The following is a 25,013-nucleotide window of genomic DNA, read 5'->3' on the forward strand; positions in this document are numbered from 1 at the left end:
TGTAACTTTCAGTTAAAATATGGAGCCACCTTTACTTTCTCTCCCTTTCCCTGGCTGTGCTGTTGTGTCTGCTTTGCATGGAATGTGTTGTTTCCTAATCTTTACCTCAAACGTGTTTTGTTGTATCACAAAACAGATGGGAATGCACTTCAGATGACAAATCATTTCTAACAATGAACAGGATGCATACCTAAGCTTTCATATTCTCAGTTTATTCAGTGTGTTTATTTACTAGTGATTCTGTTATTTGTCCTGAAAAGAATGATACTAATTTGTGATAAGATGGTTTGATGCCAGTTTGCAGTGTAACATGTGCTTGTGACTTCCTCAAATGATCTGGCTTTAGAGCTCGTACTAAAATTAAAGTTTTTATAAAAATGAATGTGCTTGTTGAGAATAAAAAGGCATCAGCTGAAAAAGCTGTGTTTTTCATCATACAAATTAGGCATATTTGAACCTGGTAAATTGAATTGAGATGTAATTTGGCATTTTGATTGATTGGCTTTCCTTCTTAGTATGGTTAAACCTCCCCCTTTCCACCCTCCTGTATAAAGTCTTCCTTTAGAGGCTGATGAAGAAGTGAAGTTAGACTTCTGTTTGCTTCTTCTTAGTGAGATACTCAGACTTTATGTTCTACATAGCAGTGTTGGAGGGAAATCACAAGGTGAATGCAGTGGATTTTAATCTTTAATCTTGTTCCTGTCAGTCATTTGTAGGGACTTCTCCCTGTCCCTGATCTCTTTTCATGTAGTAGTGTCTGATATAAATGTAAATGCTTTCCTGTGGCACAAAACTGATTGAGGATGACTGGTTCTTTCCTGGCTGCTCCGATCCAGCCATAGTCTCAGGGCAGCAGGAGCTGGAGGAGGAACTGGCCACAGTTCAAGGAATGGGCAGGCTGCAGCAGGCAAGAAGAAAAGGCAGTCAGACCAGCAGGAAGCTGCAGGTAGGTTCAAAGAGATGTGAGTTTATTTTTACCTGTCTGTTAATAAAAATGTGGAAAGTGCTGTTATTTATGTGGTGCTTTAGTCTTTAAAACATTAGGAGCTTAAGAACATAGATTGGAAGTGAAAACATGGATAAATTTAATGATCGTGTACATAGCCAGAAGATGAGAAATTCCAATGGCATCACACCTCTTACTCCTTTCCCCTGAAAAATCACAAGGTTTTCTCTGGAGTAATTCCCATGCCTGAAGCCATGTGCATGCTTCAGATATTAAGGCTGTTTTTGGCTTCTATAAAATCTTTACAAATCTCTTTGCTGGTGGAGCTTTACTGAATAATTAGTGCCACTTCATTCAGCTGGACTTCTAGGTAGGTGGTGCTGTACCTTGCATGAAAAAATGGTAACTTTTTAAAGAATTAGGATGTCATTGTCCCACTAACAGACTGTTGGAAGAAGATAGTTAACTGATACTTCAGAGCACTCTTAACTTCAGAAATCAGGGCACTAATTAAGATATCTGAACACTGTTATCCATTAGCTTCTCAGATAGCCAAGGGTGTTTTTAAAGGCTTGCAGGTGTCTTAAAAAACCTGTGGGAGACTTGGCTTCTCTGGGAATAATAGCTGGAAGCTGGGGAGGCCACTCTGGTTCACAGCAATCCCACATACTTGCATTTAAGCACCTGAATCAGTGCTAAGTTCTGGAATTTTTATTGAAACTGGTTTTAGTAGCAGAATTTACCCCTGCTTGCTTCCTTCTTTAAGTTAAACTTCCTTCTCATCTTTTGTGTGTAGGAAGAATTCCCCTTCGATGGCAAACAATGCTTCCAAGAACTGAATGTCACCTTGGATAGCACTGACTCAGCTGAAGGAGAAAACATGGGAGGTTGGTGGCCAGAGTACCCTTCACCCAATGCAGGTGTGATAGCGACTAGACAGTTGATGAAAGCATGCACACAGCATCTGCATTTTGTGTCTATTTTCGTTTTCAAATTCAGCTAACAGCCCATTTGTGGTGTATTCTAATCTTTGTTGGATTTTTTTGCCTTGTGTTTTCTTCCTTTTCGTTTCCAAGCATGTGCGTGCTGGATGAACTGCCTAGTTCTGGCTCACAAGTGCAGCGTCAATGTGGCTGAGCACTGGAATTGGATGAGCTTTGATGCCCATCAAATATCCCATGTGGCAAGATCATGTGTTTGTTTTAAGTTATGAGCTGTTCCTGTGAATGTGTTTCCAGTTTATATCACAGTTATATTGCAAACCAGAATTCCATTCCACTGCTGCTTAATTTAAAAATACAATTCTCAGTTTTTAATGCTGATGATTTTATATCAGTGGTAAAGATTGCAAATACATCTTATTGTTAAGATGGAGTGGGCTCACTTGCAAATTGTCAGTCCAGGCCAGTTTATTAATTATTACTTAATATATGATCCTGCAAGCACCTGATCAACTTGTGGTTAATGTAACGTGAGCCACACTATTGGTTGAGCCACAATAATAGTGGCTCAATATTTGAATATTTCTGCTAGGTCCTCTGAGTCCATGAGCTCTGCAACTTGTTTTGGTTTTCCAACAGTTAAGGGTACTTTTGCCAAAGAAATTTTGAGGATGTAGTGCCTCAGGCATTTCCACTAGAAATAGATGAAATTTGTTTGTGCCCATCACTGATGAGAACTTTGAATAAAGAGCTGCAGCCATTTCTAGACTTCAGGCATTTTGGTAGACTTCTCTTGAAAGAATTTTCCTTCTTTGGCCTGAGTAGGTTTACGGAGTGTGGTTGAAGAGCTGGAATTGGAAAGAAACCAACTGCAGGAACAAATACTTTTTCTGGAAGAGCGTTGTCAGGATTTGGAAGACAGATTTCAGCTTCAAAGTAGAATGGAGGCTCTCCAGGTGAGCTTTGGAGTTGTGTAAACCTTATGATGCAAGAGTTTCATTCTGAGTTTATGTTCTTTATATCAAAGCCTACAGTAAGCCAAGCCCATCAGTAAAAATGGCTGAAACCCAATTTACACTCATTAATTATGTTGTCAGACAGTGTGCACATCCTGTATTATGCTTTGAGGCTGAAGCCTGTTGCTTTTGTTCAGCATGTGGAGAATTATGATTAGGATTAAGCTTTATTTGTTATAGAAACATAGTAAAAAGACAATATGATTTTCATAATTCTTTGTGGAGGTCTTTGCCAGGAGGTCCAGAATTAGATTTGGTTATGACTCGTTTGAATTTCCCACTCCTTATATCTGTTAAGTTTCTTTTTTGTAAGAGTGTGTGTATTAATTTTTCATATATATATGTACACATTTTTTAGAGAAGAAACTGCTTATATAAAAATGATCCATAATTTTATGTAAATAAATACACATGCAGTCTAAACTCTAGATATTAGCTAGATACATAGTTGTATTTTAAAACCATTCACTGAAGGCCCCACAAAGAATAGTAGAGTTCTTTTTAAAGGAAAAGTTATTTTTAGTCTTGCCTGACTGACAAATTACTGTGGTAATTTGGGAACCATATTTTCACTAAGTGACACAACTGATCTTGTACTCAAACTCTTGGTGCGTTACTCAGTTCTTTATCTGTTAAGTTGCACGTGTATAAAAAAGAATGACTGGTTTTAAGGTAAGAGACAAGCTTACATTAATTATTGAGACTCTTGTAACAAAGCCTTTCAATACAGGTAACGTTTGGTGTAGAGGAAGAAGGGCAGCTGTTGAGGGCAGTGCAGGTGTGTTCTGTCTCTTCCAAAATGCCACCTTCTGTTTGTGAAGGGTGACAAGTTTGCCACGTTTGTCCTACTTGCTGTTGATTCTGGATGTGTTTTGCTTTTGGTTGTTGGTTGCTGTTGTACTTTTTTTTTTTTCTTTTTTTTTGGTGGTTTTATTTTTGAACTGGTGCAGTGGATCTGACTTAGAGTAGGAGATTTGTACTGTGTTTGAAACCTTCAAAAAGCTGTGTGAACAAAGTGAAGTTCTCTCATGCTTCTCTGGGTGTAATAATGCTCTTCATCATTGCTTTGTTGCAGAATGAAAATGAGCGTTTGCAAACTCAACTCGCCCAGTTGCGCAACCAACAAATGCGAGATTTGGAAAAGCATCAAATTCTGATCTCTGGCTTGAATGAGCAGCTTAAAGGGTAAAACCAAGGTTCTTTACAATATCACACACCATTGGCTTTCTCTGCTTTAAACTTCAGCTTCTAATGAGGCGTATAATCTCTCAAAACACTTTAAAAAACGATTACTTGGCTCATGTTTCTGTTTGCAGTTGTGTTATTTTTATAGTGGGAAGTTTAAGTGGAAAGTGTAAAAATAATAATTCTCTTAGTTTGGGGTTAGTAAGTTTAGAAGACTTAACGCAAGCTTTGTTTTCAGAATATCTAAATATGTATTTTCTTCTCAGATTAAGTGACAGAAATAGTTTCCTTGAAAATTCACTTGGAGAAAGAGAACAAAAACTGGCGAGCACGACAGAAAAGCTGGAACAAGTTGAAACTCTGAGGAAACTGCTTCAAGAAAAGGAAATTCTGAACAAAGAACTTGGGGAAAAGTTTGTGCATGTTGAACAAAAGGTAAGTTAAAATTACAGTTACTATTTCACTTATTAGAACTGATGAGCTTTAACCATAACTTTCGATTTGTGTCCCAACAGAATTGTTGCTGTTTTCTCCGTCTGAAAGTTTGCACTTTGTCTTTACGGTTTTGGTCATTTAATTGCTTTGCTTTAAGTTTGGTGTAAGGATTTCTTAGACCCAGCACAGCTTTGCATGAAAGTATTTACATTTTATTGGGGTGATAAGTTTTTGTTTATGAATTTAAAAGTATGAACTTCACTGTTGTGTGAACTCAGTATTATAACTGGCAACATCACAATTTTAATAGAATTCTATGTGTTTCTATCACATGAACTTTAAATACTAAGCTGAATGAAGCCTTAAAGAAATGCAGTGTGTATGAAGTGGAGAACGTTGAGCAGAAAACAGCCATCAGTGATCTCACGGAAAGAGTTGCTACATTGAAAGAAAAGGTAATTTATAAAAATAATGTGAGAGAAGAAATTCTGTGCTCATTTTTCATGGCCCATTTAAATGTCAGCAAAAGTGACAGCATGAGCGGCTTTAAATTTCATACAGTGGGCTTTCTGTTTGCTAAAACAATCTAAAGAAGAATATCTTGTGACTTTACATTGGGTACAGGCTGATTGCTTTAAATGCTTGTTGTACGTGTGGGGTGTAGCTTCTCTCTCTGACAGGTATTTGGAGTGCTCTTGTAACATTATTTTCTTGCTGTTTAGACTTTGAAACAAGACAGCGTGGTGGAGTCCATGCAGCTGGACCTGGACCAGACAAACGAAGAGCTTGACAAGTTGAATTCAAGCCATTTGGAGGAGAGATCTCAACTCATTCAAGATCTGCAGAAACGTGAAAGAGAAATTGATAATCTGAAAGAAGCGCTGTCAGAAAAAGACAAGGAGATGTCTGTCCTGTCTCTGAACATGACAGAATATTCTGAGCAGGTCATGATCCTGAAGCATCAAGTGCAATGCAAAGAGGAGGAGATGCGAGGTTTGGAAGAGGCTTTATCAAAGGCTGAACGGGAAATGCTTTCACTGAAGGAAGTACAGACGGCTGATGTGAGAGATGCCAGTGTGAAGATCTCTGCCCTTTCTGAGCAGAGTGACACCATGAGAATAGAGCTGGAGAGAGCTAGAGCTGAGAATGAAGCTAAAACCAAAGAAATTGAAGAGTTAATAAGGCAGAGCACTGAGAACAGTGTGACAATTAAGGATCTCCGCTCCGAAATCAAGGCCAGCAACGTCGCGTACCATAACAAGCTCACGGAGTGCGAGTCACAAATTGCTCTGCTGAAAGAGCAAATTACTAAATCATCTGAAAAGCTGCAAGAAACAGAGGATAAGCAAAGAAAAGAAATTGAATATTTGAAATCTCAGCTTGAGGAAAACAATGCTCTGAAGGAAAAATGGAACTGTTTGCTTAAAGAGAAAGAGAGCAAAGCACAGACATTGGAAAATGAGTTAAAGTCAATTAAAGATTCATACAACAAACTGGTTTTGGAAAGCGCTAAAAAAGATGAAGAATTGGCTGAATTATCCAAAAAGCTCACAGAACACACTGACCGTAAGGAAACAGCTGAAAAAGAGTTGCAAGAGAAACAAGAGCTCATTGGTTCATTAGAGCAGAAACTTGGGGCTTTGGAGAAGCAGAATGAAGAGACTAAACTTAAATTAATTGGGGATCTGAAAGCCAAAGAGACATGTTGCCAAGAACTTAATGACCAATTAAATGAAATACATAAACAAATTAAAAAATGGGAGATAGAGACACAGGAGAAAGCTTCAGCTAATAACCAATTGCAGGCAGATCTTGAAGGGAAACAAGAAAAATTGGCAGAGCAAATAAAAGCAAATGAATATCTGAAAAAAAGTATAGGTACAATAGAAAACGAGAAGGAACAGCTAATCAGAGAAAATGAGAATTTGTCCAAACTCCTGGATGTAAAAGAGTGTGAGTTGTTAAAGAAAATCCAGGCTGTGGCAGAATTGGAAAATAAATTATCTGTTAGCACTGCAGAGTACGAAAAAGCTCTTTCAGTACTAAATTGTGATAAAAACACTCTGGCAAAAGAGATTGAACAACTGTCAGTGGTTGCCAAGCAAAAGCAAAGTTCAGTTGCAGAACAGCTGGGGGAGAAAACAAAGGAATGTAATGTGCTGGCTGAGCAGTTGTCTGAAAGCAAGGAACAGACCCAACAGTTGCATGAACAAGTGCAATCACTGCTCATTCAGCTGAAGGAGGTTAGAGATGAAGAAGTAAAGAAAGAAGAAATGTTAAATAATAAATTATCTGAATGCAGTGGTCTAATCAAAGAGCTCAGCCATAGCAAGGAAAAGAATTTACTCCTGCAGGAGCAAATTCAAAGCATAACTTTGGATTTTGAAACTGCAAACAAATCTCTAGAAGAGAAAAATCTTCAAAATAATTCATTACATAAGGAAATGGAGGAGAGTAAGCTTTGTGTTGTAGAATTGCAGGATGAAATAAAAAAACTTAAAGATGAAAAGACTAAATTAACTCAGTTGGTAGAGGAAAGAGACCTGGCTGTGAAAAGTCAGGGTTCAGAACTTGAGAAGTTTCAGAGGCAAATTTTTGAAAAAATGGAAGAAAATAAAGGGTTAAATAATCAGGTACAACTATTAAGCAAAGAAATGGAGGTGCTTAGGCATGAAAAGGAGGACTTTTCAAGGTTATTGAGTGAAAAGTCAGATGAATGTAGATGTCTCCAGTCTGAAATTACTTCAGCAAGGCACCAAGCAGAAACATCAGTTGTAGAAAATGAAAAATTGAAAGCAGATATAGAGACAATTAGTGTTACAGTAACCAAAAAGTCAGAGGAAATAGCTGCTTTAACTTCACACCTGTCCCAACAAAGTCACAGTATTTTAGATTTGAAGGACCAAATTGACAGCCTGTTGATGGAGAAAGAAAACTTAAAAATTGCCTTTGAGGAAAAAGAGAGTCTCCTTTCTGAAAATGAGGCTTTGATTAAGGAAATGAAAGCTAGAGTGTTAGGAGAAGAGCGATATGTGGAATTCATTGCAGATCTCCGGTACCAAATACAAGCCCTGAACTTTGAAGCCAATGATCTCAGACACGCAATGCAGGAAAAAGAAGATGAATTTAAGAGGCAAGCCCAAGAATTTAAGTTATTAAAAGATAAATCTGAAGAGTCTGATGTACTTAGGGTTCAACTGTCTGAGAATATGGAGGTTATTTCTAACCTTCAAAGCCAGCTTAAAAACATGACAGAACAAGCATCCCAGTTGAATCACTCAATTGCAAAGAAAGATGTATCTTTAAAAGAAAAGGTAGATGAATGCACTGGTTTAAAAGCACAGCTTTCTGCCATACAGGATTCTTGTGTTGTGCAGGAGAAGCAGTTACAGCTTTTAGCCTCTGAAGCAGAACAGCTAAAAGTACTTGTTTCAGAAAAAGAATCAGGCATCAACAGTATTTCAACATTCAGTGAGAATTTAAAGATGCAACTTCAAGAGAAAGAGACTGAGTGTGCTGTCTTAAAGAAACAGATAGCGGAGCTGCAGGAAATGAAAGAGAATTTCCAAAAAGAAATAGAGCATCAGAAGAATGTAATAATTGAGATGAACCAGTCCTTATCAGAAAAGGAATCATCTCTTACAGAAAAGAAAAGTCTCCTCGAATCTCTGAAGGAGAAAGCAAGGAAAGATGAAGAGAAGGTGGATTTAATGTCTCAGCTCCAAAGTCAGGTCCATGAACTAACACTAGAACTACAAAACTCTAAAGAGCTAGTCCATGAGAAAGAAAATGCCTTTTTATCTCTTCAGGAGAAAATTGAAGCACAGTATGAGCTGAGAACTGAGTTGAATGTTGCTCTTGGGCACAAAGATGAAGTTATTGCTGGACTGCTTAATTCCTTAAAGGAGAAAGATGCCAGTGTACAGTTGGCAGAGAGCAATGTTAATGCTCTTTCTAGTGAGATTGATGTTCTCAGATCCAAATTAGTGGAAAGTGGAACAGCCATGAAAAACCTGAGTGAGGAATTTCAGGAGAAGAACAGGAATCTTGATAATCATCAGAAGAAAATTGATTCTTTGACTGTTGAGCTTGACTCTCTTAAAAATGAGCACCAAAAAGCACTAGACCAAATAAATACCTGGGAACAAGAACTCCAGCAGAAAGACTTAGCTATGGAGTCTCTGCGTGTGATGTGCACTGAACAGGCTGAGAAATTGGAATGTTTGAAGTTGGAGTTCAACAACGTAAATGCCAAATCATCTCAGGACTGCCATGACAACGCACTTTTAATAAATAGTCTGCAGCATCAAGTGGAATCTTTAGAGAAAGAAAAAAAACTGTTGCAAGATGATGTTGGTAAACTGATGGCTGAAAACACACAACTTAGTGCATCTCAGACTGATTTGCAAAAGAAATTGGAAGAGCTCCAGGAAGTCCATGAAAAACTAGAAACCAGTGAGAATTATTCAAGGATGCAGATAGATGCTGTCAAACTGCAGATGAAGACTGAAAAAGAGAAGTTACAGATGCAGGTTAGTGTCAAGGGTGAAGAACTTTCTAATTTAGAACTTAAATGTCAAACTCTAGAACTAAGTCTGCTTGAGGCAGAAAACAAATGGGTGACAGAACTTGATAAGGCAAGTTCACAAAATCATGATCTTACTGAGCAATTGAGCAGTTTAGAAAGTGAAATGAAATTAAAAGATAGCAAAATCCAGTCTTTGCAGCAAGAACTGGATCTTATAAAAGAGAAATTAACTCAGAGCTTATCTGCATTACTTAGTAGTAGGCTTTTAGGTGAAGAAAAGAAGGCACAAATTTCAGATTCTGAACTGCAGCCAACCGATAGTAAAACTCAGTTGGAAAAATTCTCCACTCTGGTAGCTGCTATTCTGAGCAAAGAAACAGAAGGAGAACGTCTGCAACTGGCGCTTTTAGAAAAACAGAAAGAAATAGACACCATGAAGGATGAATTAAGAAGTATGGAGTTGCTTGAGAAGCAGAAGGAGGTGCTGCAGAGTGACATGGAAAAGATGAAGGGTAAATACATGTCTGAAATGGAATGTCTGTCAAAGGAAATGGTCTCGCTCAAGGAAACAGTAAGCAAACAAGAGTGTCTCCTGAAAGAAAGGGAGGAGTCTTTGGCAGAAATAAATAAGCAGGTGGAATTTCTTCAGGACAAGATGAATAAATCAGAAGAAATGGTAAGAACTAGTCAAGAAAAGCTGCAGGCTGAGGGTAAAAAAGTAGCAAATCTCCTTGAAGAAATGGGGGAAAAAGATCACCTCATTGAACACCTAACATCCCAGGTCAATCAGCAGAAGGATTTAATTTCTGGTCTAAGCCAGCAAATGAAAGAAAAAGACTCTTCTGTTACCCAGGTCATGGAGTCGTTGTCTAATGAAATGCTGAATTTTTCTGAAGAGAGGAGTACATTAAATGCCAAACTTGAAGACCTTGAAGCTGTTCATAGTAGTTCAGTGGCAGAGCTAAACCGAGTATTGCAGGAATTGGGGGATTGTAAGAAAGAACTGGAACGTAACCAGATTATGTTAAGCGGTAGAGAAGCTGAGGTTAAAGAGTTAATGAATGAAAAAGAGGAAATGAAGTGTAATCTTGAGAAAATGGGCAAGGAAAAAGAGAATCTGAAAAAGAAGCTTCAAGCAGCATTGATAGTAAGAAGAGATCTGATGCAAAAAGTTGGGAAATTAGAAAAGAGTGGACAGGAAGAAATAGAAAAAGAACAGAAAAAAGCAGAGGAGCTGTTGAAGCAAGTTAATGAGTTAACAGACAAACTGAAACTAATTGAAGGACAAAGTAATGATTTTGAGTCTCATCTTGGAACTTTGAAACAGCAACTTGTAGAAAAAGATGCCAAGATAAGTGATCTGACCAAAACCTTATCTTCAAGAGAATCCTATTTAGAGGAACTCCAGCACAATATTGCAGAACTGAATGATGATGTAGCTGAAAAACAAAATGTTTGTGAGCAGAACCTAAAATCTTTAGGGGAGAAGGACTGTATGCTTGCTCATCTGCAGTCTGTGCTTGATGAAAGAGCAAGGACATATCAAGAGGAACGTTCTCAGTTGCTCTTGACTCTTGAAGAGGTGAAGTCTGAACTTAAAAAGAAGGAAGAATTGTTGAAAGATTCCAGTTTAGAAGAGCCTGGTTCAAGTGCTGGAGATGGGAATGAGTGTCTGAATCCCAGCAATGACGTTAATGTCATGAATCACTTACAAAAAGAAAAAGAAGCTTTACAGAGGGAGCTTTTGTTCATGAAAGAAAATATGAAAAAATTCCAGCAAGAAAGGGAAGAGCACATGAAACTGGCAGCAGATTTTGATGATCAAAAAACCCACCTTGAGCAGCTCAGGCAAGAGCATAAAGCTCTCTGGGAAGTTCTCCAAACAAAATGTAAAGAGCTGGGCTTTAACCACTTAGAATGGAAGGAGCTGGTTCCATCCAAGGCACTGATGGGAGATGAACAAGCTGACCCAAGGAGTCTGGAATCAGACAAACCAAGAAACAAGGTTCAGGTTGCATCCTTGAAAGAGTCAGAAAACATGATCACTTCAGTGCCAAGTGAAAACATTGAGCTAGAAGAACTAAGAAGTGCTTATGCAAAACTTCAGGAGGAAACAGAGATGTTAAGGAAAGAGCTGAGAAAAATATTGGTTGAATTCGGTGATGATAGAGAAGAAACAAACAGTTTAAAGTCTTTGAGACCGGAGGAGCAATGTCAGGGCAGCTTGTTGGAGGACATAAAGCATCTACAGAAAAAGCTGAAAGCACATCAGACTGAAACTGTAGAGCTCAAGGCAGTGCTTGAACATGTGGATGATGAGAAAAAAGCACTTATTAAAAAAAGTGAAGAGGATTACAGGATGAGCCAGGAGGAACTGCAGAGGTCACGAATTGAAGCTAAGCAGGAGGTTGCAGGAAAGAATGAGGAAATAGAAGCACTGAGATGTTCACTTACAGATGTAAAAGAGAAACTTGGTCTGGAAAAAGAATTATTAAACAAAGCCATAAAGGAGGGCCAGGAAAAAGCTCACCATTACAAAACAGCCTTTGAAGACATGAAGAGTGAAAAAGAGCAACTTCTCAGTTCTTTGGAAAGGTCCAATTTGGAACTAATTAAGATGAAAAAGGAAGTTGAACATTTCAGTGAAGAAAACAAAAATCTTGTGGCAGAGCTGTGTATGCTACGTGGGAAGGCTGAGATGAGTAAACCTGTGGTGTCGGGCGAAGAGCTTAAGGAAGAGAATGGGACTGAAAAGGAATTGGGAGAGGTTGGTTCAGAAAGTAATTCCCCTAAAGAGAATTTGGAAGGAAAAATCACTGCTCTTCAACTATCAGAGACTGATTACTCTGGGAAAAGTAAACTGAGAGAAGCAACAGAATGTGAAATCCAGAAACAAATGCAAACAATTGAAGAGCCACTGGCAAAACCTGCAAATTTAAATGATTCCAAAGCCCAAGAGCAAAGAGCTGTAACAGAAGAGAGATCCAGAGAGCGCCTCCAAAGGAAGTTACAGGCAGCTTTAATATCACGTAAAGAAGCCCTGAGAGAAAGTAAATGTCTAAAGGAACAGATTGATCAGCTGATGTTGGAAAGAGAAGAACTAGTGAACAAGACAGGAATGCTGGAGCACTTGCTAGAGCTTAGCAGAGAAAAGCAGAGTTCAAGTGCTGTGGTTCCATTGTCTGGAGAGGAGAGCCTCGCTTCGGAAAATGCGAGGCTGCTGACGGAAAATGAAAACCTCACTGCGGCCTGTGAAAGTCTGAAATCCACCATGGAGTCCATAGTTCAGGAAAAAGAGGCCTTTTCTTTCCAATTGAATACCTTAAAAGATTCTCAGACAGTTGAATTGACAGGATGGAAGGCTAAACACAGTGAATTAAAGCAGGAGTATGAATCGCTTCTTCAGGCTTATGAGAATATCAGTAGTAAAGTGGCAGATATGAGGCAAGCCATTGATCTCAGTAGGAAAGAGAAGCAAGAGGCTGTTCAAAAACTCAGGGAAGGACAGTCTGAAAAGGAAGCTCTGCAGAAGCATTTAAAAAATCTCCTTGATGAAAACGAGGTTATTAATAACCAACTGAAACAACTCAGTGAATCCAAGAAAATGGAGGTTGAGGAGTTGCAGAGCAAAGCAGAAAGGCAGATCCATGAGCAGGAGGCCAGGATGCAGGAACACCAGGATCGTCTGTGTGAGCTCACTGAGCAGAACCATCAACTGATGGAGGAGAACGAGCAGCTGAAACAAACCTCTGAAAACCTAAAGCAGGCTTTAGAGAAAATTCAGAATGAGAATGATGTCCTTCATAATAACATCACTGTAACTAAAGCTGCCTTGGGAGAGCTACAGGTTCAAATGGAAGTGTACCAAAATGATACACAATCCAAAATCAGTGATGCATTATGTGAGAATGAATCACTGTTAAAGGACATTAATGTGTTAAAGAATAAACTCTCTGAAAAAGAACAAGCTGTGCTTGTCCTAGAACAAGAAAGAGATTTAATTTCAGAAAAAGCACAAGAAACTGAGAAATCTTTGCTCCACAAAACACGTTGTCTAACAAAGCTGGACACAGAATTTAAAAGTCTAACACAGGAAATTGTTAGTCTAAATGAAAAAGTTAAGATTTTAGAGGATGACAAATGCCTGTTACAGGAAGAATTAGAAAATGTACAAGAAAGTTCTTACAAAGTAAAGAGTGAGAGAGAATTTCTTGAAACAGAATTGCTTAATCATGTAAAAAAAGTTGATCATCTTACCGATAGGATGAAATCAGCACAGGTACAGAATAACTTGCTGTTACAGCAGCTGGAAGAGTTAAAGGCAGAAAAATCTAATGCGGTCAGAGAAAAGGAAGAGCAGCAGCTCCATCTTGTAAAGATATTTGAGGAAAAGGTGAAAAGTGCTCAGAGGGATAATAATGGTACTAAAAACAAAACTAAAGAATTGCAAGAACTCTTAAAGGAGAAACAGCAGGAGATAAACCAATTGCAAAAGGATTCTATAAAGTTCCAGGAACTGATCCTGGATTTGGAAAGATCTGTGAAATTGTCACAGTCAAAAACTGAAAAATTGGAAAAGGACTTAAGTAATGCGTCAGAAAAGCTGGCAGAATCAAATGATGAAATACTTCATCTCAAGGGAGAGCTTACTGCACAGATGAACCTGTTGGATCAGTCAAAGAGGGAAGTGGACAGGCTTAAAGATGATAATCTAAACTGGAGGAAAGAACTTCAGAAGAAGGGAGATGAACTGCAGCTTCAAAAGAGAGGATACGAGAGAGAATTGGAATTTCATCTCCAGCAGCTGAAATTGCTTCACAAAAGTGAAATTTCGAACCTGGAGGAAAGACACGGTGCACTCGAGAGAGAAAAAGATCGGGCGATGGGTGAGGTTCAGGGTTTGCAGGAGGAAGTCAGCACAAAGGACTCTCAGAACAAGCAGCTGCAGGCAGAGCTGAACGCAGCTCTGGCACGGCTGGCTGCTTTCACAAAGTGCATGTCCTCCCTTCAGGATGACAGGGACAGGGTCATCACTGAGATGAAAACCTGGGAAACGCAGTTCAAAGAGGCCATCCAAAACAAGGAGAAACAGCTGGAAGACAGTAACAAAAGAATAGCAGCCTTGCAAGATGAATTGAAAGATAAAATGACTCAGATTCAAGAACTAAATGTCAGATATTCTGTGGTGGAGGAAACAAAGGATGAACTGTATTTGAGGCAAAAATCTGTTGATATGCAGCGCTATGAAGAGCTCTGCAGGATAAAGGAAGAAAATACATTCTTTTTTAACAGACAGCAAGAGCTGGAGAGTGTTCTTCAGTCCAAAGAAGAAGCTTTGCAAGCACTCCTGAAAGAAAATAATTCTCTAAATCATCTCATAGAGAATAGTAAGAGTGCAGGAAGAGAGATAAAAGCTCTGGAAAGTAATTTTACAAGACAGGAGCAAGAATTGCAAGAGCTTCTAGCAGAGAAGGAAAAAATGAATGCTGAATTGCAAAAGCAGATGACTATTTCTGAGCAAATGAAGATCATGCTAAATAATAAAGACAAAGAAATTTCCTTGCTCATTTCTTCAAAAGGGGATGAGATTTCAGACTATCTGATTCAGATACAGACTCAACATAGGAATCAGATTAAAGAGTATGAACTTCAGGTAAGGTCTTTGCAGATGGAGAGACAACAAGCTGAGGAGTCGTGTCAGAGGCTGGAAAACGAGCTGAGAAATCTCCACGTGAAAGCAGAAAAAGCAGATCAGGAGAAGGCTGTGATTGCCAGTGAAATAGATGCCTTTAAAAAATCCATGTCATCCCTCCAGAACGACCGGGATGATCTTTTTGCCAGATACAAGGAGCTGGAACATCTTCACCAGGATGTCTTAAACCAGAGGGACAGTCTCCTCGTTGGCAGCGCAAGTGAGACTAATTCTTTGAAACAGGAGTTAAGGGTCCTCCTCAATCGGATAGATGATCTGCATTCTGAAAATGCAATGCTGAGTGCACAGCTGATAAAATACAGGGAAGATCTAAACCAGGTTTTATCTCTGAAAGACCATCAGCTGAAGGACTTACTTAAGCAGAAATTGGAGTGTATTAAAAGCCTTGAGCATGAAAAATATGATCTTCAAAAACAAATAAAAGAGATGCAGCTTTCCACTGAACTGCAGAAGGGGGCTGCTGTGGCACTGGAACATGAGAATAAAAAATTGGCATCTAAAGTAAGTGATTTAGAATCTCTAATTGCATCACTAAACAAAGAGAAACTTGTTTCTGAATCTGGAGAGAAGCTGCTCAGTAGTGAGAGTATTCAGAAAAAAGAATCCAATGGGCGGCATGGAGGAAAGCTTCAGAAAAAGGTTCAGGAGCTCCAAAAATCCAGAGGCAGAAATGCAGATGAGGAATACAGTGGGACTCTTTTGACACTTGAGGATGGAGATAAACCTGATGCTTCTGCAGAGAAGATGCTGCTTGAAGTTCAATCTCAAAACAGGGAGCTGAGATCCCAAAATGAGGCCTTTGGGAAAGCAATGACTGCTCTGCAGAACGACAGAGATCGAATCATAGAGGACTTCAAAGTTCTTCAGAGCAAATACACCTCTGAGCTCAAGACCGAAAGAAAAAAAGGAGATGAACTTGCAGCTGAATTGGAGGGATTTAAATCCCATCTCATGAGTATCCTCAAAGAAAACTCTCTCCTGCACGGGGCTGTCCTTGATGCTGCAGGCCAGGTTACCCTTGCTCAGGTGGCTGACGACATTGGAAGTGTCTGTAGGACTTTGGTCAGTCGGGAGCTGGAGGTGAGCAGGCTCTCAGCCGAGTGTGGGAATTATGTCCAGCAGATGGAAGCGTTTGCCAAGGCCATGGCCAGTCTCCAGGATGACCGAGACAAATTGCTGCAGGAGCTCAGCCATCAGAAGGTAACTTCTGAAGCTAAGCAGGGCACAGCTTTGTTTCCCATTGATTGCAGCAGCATCAATGAGAAAAACACTGTTAAAAAGAGTTTGGATGTGCCTCAGAACAATGGGGAAACTTTGGTAAGTTGTAATTAGCCACATGGCTCTGTAATTTTATTCTTTGCGAAGAGAATGCTCAGAGACATGTTGGATTCTGGAGTTTAACTTTGTAGATTGTGTGAGTGCTGAGATAGCACTGTGTGCCCAGAGGAGGTGTGTTTACAATTTTGGGAGTTAAGGTAATTACCCTGTTAAACAAAGCAAATAGGGAAAACCTCTGTCTGTAATTAGAATTTTAATTCTAATCAGACTTCACCCATCTAGTTTTCATTCCAGTTCACTAATGATGTTTATTAAACCTAGGCTAAAGAAGGAGCCAGCCTTGCAGCTGTGGAAATATCCAAACTGAAGACCAAGGTTGATGATTTGGAGAAGGCTTTGCATCAGACAAAAGCCTTCCAGGCAGAAACCGAGAGAGAGATCACATCATACCAGAACGAGCTGGCTGGATTAAGGTATAACAGTGCAGCTTTACACTCTTCGTTGATTTGTATAGAATACAGAATTAATTAACATCTGGTGTTTTATGTTCAGAATGGAAAAAAACCTCCTCCTCTCTGAGTCCCAGGCACTGAGGAATCAGTGCCAGATCACAGTGGCTGAGAAGGACCGGCAGATTGCAGAGCTCCAGAGGCTGCAGCAAGACATGGTTGGGAAGAAGTCACTCCCTGCTGGCAGCAGTTACCCAGTCAAGGTAAAAAATGGAAAGCAGCAGGAGTGTAAAGTGGAAGGTAGCAGCTTATTGTCTGAAATTTGCAGCTTGCTTCTCCAAAGAGCAGTCTGTAGTAATTCTGTAAGTTATTGTCTTAAATTAGTTAAATCCAGAATATAAAAGGAAGAAGTTGATAAAAAAATAAAATGGGTTTATTTCTTTCAGATTTATTATGGCTGTAACCCATTTTCAGGGACAGGCTTTTCAAGGGGATTGAAAAAGAGCTTGGTGGTTTACATGGACAGCAGGTTTCACAGTTTGTATAGTTGATGCAGAGAGGTTTTAAACACCTAATGACGTTCATTCTTCAGAGCCTAAATCCATGTAGATTACTGCAGATTGGACTAGGACCTAACTGGGGGAGAAGGGGGAATGGAAGTGTTCTTGTCCTTCCCCTGAAGCAGCTGGAGCTGGCTTCTGCCAGGAACAAAATCCTGGTTTTAGAAAGGCAGCGGCTGACACCCAGGCTGGCAAATGCTCTTTTGTAGACTGTCATGAAGGATTCAAGGAAAGTGCTGTTTTAGAAGAAGATTCATATTTACCTTTTCTGTGCCAAAGGAAGGAAGCAGTATTCATTTTAATTTCATTAAAACCAGCATTTTAGTTGCTGAAGTTTGTATGCTGTTCATTTTCTGTGATTACAATCATGAGTAAGAGCTATTGACCAGTAATGTCTGTGGGTAATGGAGTATTTTATGTGGTAAAAACATTTTATTTCATGATTGGATGGGTGAATAGATTCCATAAAGCATTAGAGATGGCACATATCCCTCTCTTATTAGAGATGAATATCAAAACACTGAGCTGCCAGAGGCAAAGAAGGCCAAATCTGTAAATTGGTAATACATTTTTCTTTTCAAAATGGATTCTTTTGGCTTTAAATTAATATTTACAAAACAGCTGTTCTACAAGTCATGAATACAAGACTTTATTAGCTTGAAAATAAATTTTGAAAGGTGTTTTATATAAATCTTTTGCTATTTTTCGCCTTTTATTTTTGTGCTTCACATTATTTGCAAAATAAAAATTAGGTTGGGTTGCGTTTTTGTGGTAACTTTTTTTTTAAATACAAGTATTAACACTATATATGGATAGAAAAATCTAGTATTTCAAGTAGTAAAAATCTTGTATTTATTTATTTCCAAGTTGGTATTAAGTTGTGAAAAGCAAATAATGTGAAAAGGGAATTCTGTAGGGTATATTTCGTGCTGGGGTGTGGATTATTTAGAGAACTCCTGTACCATTTACCTTGAATATCCTGATATTTTTAAGGCTTTGGAAACTGCCTCTCTTGCTGGAAGTGCAGATGGAGCAGAGGAAATGAAACGTGTCCTGGCTGAGAAGAACCAGCTGCAGACTGAGCTGCAGCGCTGCCTCCAGGAGATGCAGCAGAAGGACCTGCACTTCCAGCAGATTAACTCCAAGGTAGCTTGGAATTAATTAATCAGCAGCTCTGATCCTGAAAAGCTCGTGTGAATCTGGGCTGGCCTCATGTTGGAATATTGCTGAAGTGGTGGTGTCTTACATGGCTGAATGGTGTTTTGCTTTGAAATGTAGATATTTTAAAAGAGCTTAGCCTGGAGATTCAAATTAAATGCCAGTTTTCCTTCAGCCAGGCTTTTCTGACTTGGTGTTTGTCTGAGAGGTTTATTTGACTCTGCATTCTGAAGACATTGGTGAACCTCTCTACTCACAGTCAAATATTTTTCATTAGAGACAGAAACAGGTGTCTGTCTTAGCTGGAGCGAGATTTCAGCTGCTGGTTTAGGTGTACTGATGGCAGGGGAAATCACTGCTCAGCTTTCATTTTTCCTCTGCCCATAAAACATCTTAAATCCCAACTGAAATATGACCTTGCCAAAAAGTGGATGCAATTTTGAAACAGCAGATCTCAAATCTTCAGGGATTTCCTGGGAGAGCTAATTTTAATGACTTCAATGTGAATTTCTCTTCAGGTTGTGCAGTCAGCAGAAGAGAATGCTGTCCTTTCTGCCCAGCTGAAGACTCTTTCCCAGACGCTGAGGGACAACCAGTTTCATTACACTGATCTGCAAAATCGTTACCTAAGGCTGGAGAGGGAATATCAGGCAATGCAAGTGACATCTTTCCAAGGCTCAGTCCAGGTAAACAGATACATGGAAAGGTTCTTAGGTTTCTTCCTTTGGTGCTTACACTTCTCTGGTTTTCTTGCTAAAAATGAAATAAAGTACTTTTTGTTGTAGTGACCCAGTACTTTTGGTGGCCTGTGACTCATGATAACTGTCCTTATTGTTGTTAAGCTGGTCTAATTTGACTTTTTATTTAAGGAAACAGTTTTACATTTTTTTTTTTTTTGTTTTTGTTTTGAAACATCCTTTTTGAGTTGCCTTGCAGCTGGCAGAGATTACTGGATCATCACTGCTCAGTGGATCAGGAAATTTAGTGATAATTTCACATCAGTTGTAGATCATTTCACAATGCTTGAGTAATATTTTCAGAAGTGAGATCTACATCACCAGTTCAGCATTTCTGTACCCTTTGCCAACACCTCATACACATCTCTAAGATTATTATTTGGGGTTGGAACTTCATGATTTCTAAGATCCCTTCCAACCCAGTCTTTTATGATTCATCATTATTCCTTTATTCTTAAAAAGCATTCCTGTACTGCCTTGGCTATTTATTAACAGTCATTAAGAGAACACCCTGAAATAGCCTATGAATACCTAGAGAAAACAACCCTTGCTCTCCATAAATGGAAATAAATCCAAACAAGAACTGTAAATTAAGAATAAATTAATAACTGCCTTGCTTCTAGAATTGTGGATGTGTAGATGCATTTCTTTCCCCTCAGACATTGTTAAGAGATGGAAATGAAAATATTAAGTGGCAGAAATAATTATCTGTTCCACTGTTTTTTGGTGCTCATGGCTTCTGTAATTGAAATAAAGACTTTTGGCAAGTAGAAAAATGGTCACTTGTTCATTTTTTGGTTTTTTTTTTCCTTAATATTTTCTAGGATGAAACCAGAGCAGAAGTTCCCCCTGGAGCACCACAGGAGAGATCTGGGATTATTGTGGAGATAGACAATATGGAGCTAAATGAGCTCAGGAAAAGGTCAGCACTCAGAGCATGTATTAGCAATATTATTTTCCTGACAGCTGTGTTGTGAGTGTGAAAGTAATGCTTTTCTATCCCTCTGAGGCATTTGTGTGGAGATGGAGAAAGAGTGGATTTACAGTGGATTACATGAATCATAAGCCATATTCTTGATTTGTTATCATCTGGTAATACTTGTGGTTTGTATCTGTACATAAATATACTGATTATTGGTGGCTTTATCTCAATATTTAAGCTGAAGCATCTTATTATAATTAAGTCTGTCACTAAAAGAAAGATCTCCTATTAAAAAAAGAACAAGTAAGTAATTCTTTGAGTCCATAAAACATTGATTTCAAATTTTATTTTGTCCCAGGCTTGCAGAGTCTGAGCAGCAGTATGAGTCAATGCAGCAGAGTCTTTCCCAGCTCACAGAAACACTGGCAGAGGAGAGGAGGAGGAGAGAAGCTGCAGAAGAGGCTCTTGGACTCTCTGAGGAGAGAAGTAACAGGTAAAACACAGACTGTTTGCCTTTTATTTTCTGTGAGATTAGTGAGAGGTTTTCCTGTGGGTCTTTGATTTTTTTGAGATACTACTACTACTTCTAATAGTAATAAACAAACCTGTGTGTGAGCCCACAGTGCCCAAAGTAGTGAAAATCCATGTGTTAAAAAGCTGAGTTAAACACTAGATCAAGAAAGTGTTATAGGCTTTGGGATTTTTTTAAATTTAATTTCATCTGTTAGACTGTTCATCTGTTAGTAGTCAGTGCTATTTCTTTTTTTCGAGGTTAGGAAAACAATTTCCTATATAACAACTTCAGTAGAGCCACTGGTTAGATTGAAAATATTATTATGCACCTACATAAATAGAGTCCCTCACTACCATCACCTGAAAATCACTGTTCAGTCAGCTGGTGATGATGGGGATTAATTCTGAATAAATGAAGCACCTTGAGAGTAGATTGTAAATGGAGACTGAAAAAGACCTGGCAGGATAAAGTGAGTCAGCATTTTGTGAGGACCTTCCCTTAGCCATTTTAATATGCAAAATAATGGCTTTTGTGTCAATTCAATACTTAAAAGAGGGGATAATTCAGCAGTGCATGTGTCTGTGCCTTGAATTTTCTTCTAGATTTGAAGTAGGCAGTTACAGGTCTGTCCCCAGTGACTACACTGTCCAAATGGACGACGAGGAGGAGAGGGAAGCCTTAATTATCAATCCCAGTGAACACGTTGTTGTGAGAAAGGTAAGGGAATGAAGGCCTTTAAAAACCCTGAGCTCCTTAAAGGTGGTGGAAAAACATCCTTCGCTTCTTTCTGTTGGGGCTGTGAGTCCACGACCAGCAGCTGTGTGAACCGTGCCAGAACACACACTGCATATGTCCAGGTTAAAAACTGTATGTAATCATATTTATACTACATGTGTGGCCGTTAAATAAACTGTGTCTGCATTTAATTATGCATGCCCAAAATGCAGTATGCATGTGGGTGTGTGGAGCTGCATAATACACAGCTTGGGTTCATTCCTTCCCCTCTCATTAGTGCTGGGTTTGGGGCCTTTAAATCATCTGTGCTTTGGTATTTGGCATCGCTTGTGTTTTGGGGTCAATTGCTGTGTCAGAGACAGAAGGTTTGTGGTGCCTCAGAAATCCAGGCTGCAGGGGAGCTGTTCCTGGTTTGTATTCCTGATTCTTCCTCTGCTAACTTTTGTCTCTTCCTCAGATGAAAGGAGGAGCCCTTTCCTTGCGCCGCTGGCTCCGGGGGCGAAGCCTTTACTGCTCCAAGCTGCTGACGGCCCGAGCCAAGTCCCGCTATTTATTCCTCACCTACCTGGTCACACTACACCTCCTTGTTGTCCTGTGCCTCGCTGGTGTGCTCTGAATCCACTGCCCTCCCTGGGTGGCTCCTTCCCCTGCGGGCAGTGCCAGTCCCAGCCCCGAGGCTCCTCACATGCTGCTGTTGTGCTATGCACTGGACACAGTTGTGCAAATCCCTGGGACACTGCACCGAACCTCGAGCTTCTCCAGTGAAATTCCTGCATATCACACTTGCTCCAAAGTTGACTTGAATTGCTCTTTTACAGTGGGATATTATATTTGTAAGGAGAAAATATTCCCCTCTGCCCTATAAGGAAACTGCTGCATACAAGTTATTTAATATCGTTTGTGGGTACATAATGGTTGATTACTACTGAATGGGTTGTAAATGATATCTTTTCTATACAAATTTTATTTTAAGAGTTAAGCTATAAATTCTAAAGGAATATCAGACTATTACTGTATATTGGCTTCTTGATTATGACAAGAAGTTTTATGGAGTGCAATAAAGGAAGAACTACTGGATTTTTGATTTTCTTTGGTTGGTTAGGTGGTTTTTCTTTTATTTGGCTGGAAATAAAAGAATTAAGAAGGTTCTTTCCCATTAAGTTTGTAAAGAACTCAAGATGCACAGATCTGTGTGTGGTAATGAGGTAAGCTCATGATTAAAGATTCAGTAAAGATTCACAACTGAGGTGACATAAATAATTCCAGCTTTTTATATTTTTGTAATTTTTTTTTTCTGTAACTTGTGGGGGGTTCAGTATTTTTTAAATTTACTTGCACTTTTCTTGGTGGGGCTTAGTTCCTGCCTGTCTTGGAGGCAAAATGTTACTCAGCTGCAGAACGTGAAATTCAAGCTTCTAAAGACACAACCTCACATATTTTACATGTTTCAGCTTCAAGGTACAAATCAATAAATTCAGCTAAGAATCTTGGGGGAAAAGGAAAACCCAGTGAATATGGAAAAGGAAGGATTCCATCGGTTTTACTGATGAGCAGAAACAAGGTTGACTTGGAGATATTTTAGTGAAGTGATTTATCTGCTAAAGAGGTAGTTACTGCTGCAGGTAAATACTGTAAACCACCTTCTTTTGATGGTATTTAATATTTCTTAGTCTGGTAAAGGTGTGGATTTTTATATAAATCAAATATATTCTGCTAAAATTGATTTTTTTTTAAATAGTGATGGTTCATCTCCTTTGAGTGGCTGATTCAGTCCCTATGTTCAGCCCTGGTGTCACCCAAATACTGAGATAACTCATAAACACCAGGTACAGTAGGAACATGAGTACTGATGATGCTGACTTTTCCCTTCCCAGCCTGAAAATGGGTGTTAGCAGAATGATAATGAGCTTTTCTTAGCTAATTATGTTATAATGAAGCAGAATGCTTTCCAAAGGCAACAATGGCCCTTCAGTCCTTCCAGTCTTACTCATCCAGTGTGATGGATTTTTGTCCTTGGGGGAGAAAAAACAACCCTCTGTCCTGAGGCTAAATGAGTGGGAAGGGATCCAGAGGTGTTTGAAATTCTGTCCTGCTTTCTTCAGGCCTTCGTGCTGTCGCTGTGATAAACACAAACTGGAAAAAAAAGTCAAATGGCTTGACATGTAGATATCCTGTGAACTCCATTCCAGAAGCTGATGAAAATGTATTGGGAGGTGAGCTCATGTCATTTATGAGCAGCTTCTCCTGGATAAACATTGCCCTGAGAGTGTGCTCATGCTATAGTTCATTATTTAAATGCTTGACTTGACTTGCTGTGAGATCAAGTAAATTGAGGAAATTTGTTTAAAATTCTCTGCCTTCAAATTCCAGTGTCTCAGCTGATGCAATTCCTGATGTATTTAAGACCTGAATTTCCCTCTGGTTTGTGGTGTTGGAGCCAGAGTCTGGGTGCAGTGCTGTGATGTTGGATACTGCTGGTAAATAATGGGGTTATTGCAGTCCAAAGCCCTTTCCTGAGGGTTTTTGGAGCAAATAATTCATGGCAATGTCAATTAATGTTCAAACCCACCAGCTACTATAACTAAGGGACAAACATTCCCACATTAAAGCTCTTTCCAAATTTATGTGATAAAATCCATTTTTGCCTTGTTAGGGACAAGAACTTTGCTGGACAAGTGCTGTTTTTCATTCCCATTTCTGAAGTACCTTTCCTTACAGAGTGAAGTTGCCAAAGAAGGGAAAATAAAATCTTTCCCTTCTTTCAATTGCCTAAAGAGGCAGTTTTCTAGTCCTGAAAATAGCCCAGGGATCCATAATGGGTCCTGCCCTTGGGGAGGGTTTTGCCATGAATTTCAGGGAGACCAGGACTTGGAGGTTTTGGCCAGCTCCTGAAGCTGAGGTGTTCCTGTGCCAGCTGCCTTTTGTTCTTTTTCCCAGAACAGCCACTTTCATGGAGTGTTTGCCACTTACATGGAATAGGTCCTGGAGTGAGCTCTCTGCATTGCAGAGTGGCTGCCACTTGGAAACACATGGCAAATGCTTCCCCAGAACTTTTGCTGGGGGTTATTTTTAGTTTGTTCGAGATTGATGATCACCCTCAAAAAAAAAAAAAAAAAAAAAAAAGAAGAAAAAATCAATTTTCAATGTTCCATGCGGGAAAAACCTGCAGTCTCTGAAGTAACAGATGTTTTTGGTGGTTTATTTACCATTAACTACTAATGTTACAGCTGGTATGTGCATACAATTAATTAATTTTAAACAAAGGAACTTTCCAGAAGATAACTTCCCCTCGGAAGAGGTGAGATTTATGCTTAGGTCCCAGTAGAGCTAAGTGTGTGTCCTGTAGCTGAGCTTGCCCATGGTTATGAGGCAAATTAACAGGATCACAGAACCCTGGAGGCTGCAGCAGGAGATTTCCCCTCTGGAAGAAACAAAAGGCTGCCAATGTCCTGATTCATTTGCTTTGTGAAATCCTATTCAAGTGGGAATTTATGTGGATGCTTCACATGCTTGGTAAGATCCATTGATTTTGCTGGCTAGGTTTCTTCTTTCCCAGAAATAGTGTTTTAATGATATGAAAGTGTCTTATGGAAGACAAGCCCCACCTGTTGGAATGTGTTCATATCTTGAGTCACATTTTGATTTTTCTGGGGTGTCAAAACTCCCCTGAAGTTCTGTGTGATAAATAACATTTTACCTCATATCTTGTGATATTATTTGGGGCAATCATGACAGACTACCTTATGCAAATGTGATAAACTTAGTAAAATCAGTATTTAATAAGTGGTTTTTCTTTTAGATGATCTGTCTCCCCTTTATATTAATGAGTTTTTCAAAACCATTTGACTTACACCAAGGGGGAACCTCACTGTTAAAAGGCAGAATAATGGAACTAC

General features: G+C 39.2%; 1 protein-coding gene across 8 annotated transcripts in view; it reads left to right on the forward strand.

The window, feature by feature from the left end:
• LOC121339309 (golgin subfamily B member 1-like) overlaps positions 1-22,194 on the forward strand; it is a 34,054-nt gene extending 11,860 nt beyond the window's left edge. For 3 of the 8 annotated variants that reach the window (XM_041411037.1, XM_041411010.1, XM_041411075.1), the window contains 16 exons: positions 837-946; positions 1,743-1,866; positions 2,713-2,843; positions 3,634-3,681; positions 3,979-4,088; positions 4,355-4,523; positions 4,874-4,978; positions 5,246-16,081; positions 16,364-16,515; positions 16,595-16,754; positions 18,045-18,197; positions 18,728-18,895; positions 19,771-19,868; positions 20,227-20,361; positions 20,985-21,099; positions 21,575-22,194. In XM_041411037.1, the coding sequence (XP_041266971.1) occupies positions 837-946; positions 1,743-1,866; positions 2,713-2,843; positions 3,634-3,681; positions 3,979-4,088; positions 4,355-4,523; positions 4,874-4,978; positions 5,246-16,081; positions 16,364-16,515; positions 16,595-16,754; positions 18,045-18,197; positions 18,728-18,895; positions 19,771-19,868; positions 20,227-20,361; positions 20,985-21,099; positions 21,575-21,733 (12,773 nt within the window). In that variant the 3' untranslated portion in view covers positions 21,734-22,194. The remainder of the gene's footprint in view (positions 1-836; positions 947-1,742; positions 1,867-2,712; positions 2,844-3,633; positions 3,682-3,978; positions 4,089-4,354; positions 4,524-4,873; positions 4,979-5,245; positions 16,082-16,363; positions 16,516-16,594; positions 16,755-18,044; positions 18,198-18,727; positions 18,896-19,770; positions 19,869-20,226; positions 20,362-20,984; positions 21,100-21,574) is intronic. The other 5 variants (XM_041411047.1, XM_041411055.1, XM_041411019.1 and 2 more) reach the window with 4 other exon arrangements.
• Positions 22,195-25,013: the final 2,819 nt, after the last annotated feature.

This window comes from Onychostruthus taczanowskii, unplaced genomic scaffold (assembly GCF_017590055.1).
Source record: "Onychostruthus taczanowskii isolate IOZ18803 unplaced genomic scaffold, ASM1759005v1 scaffold101, whole genome shotgun sequence".
In the NCBI taxonomy this organism is placed as follows: Eukaryota; Metazoa; Chordata; class Aves; order Passeriformes; family Passeridae; genus Onychostruthus; species Onychostruthus taczanowskii.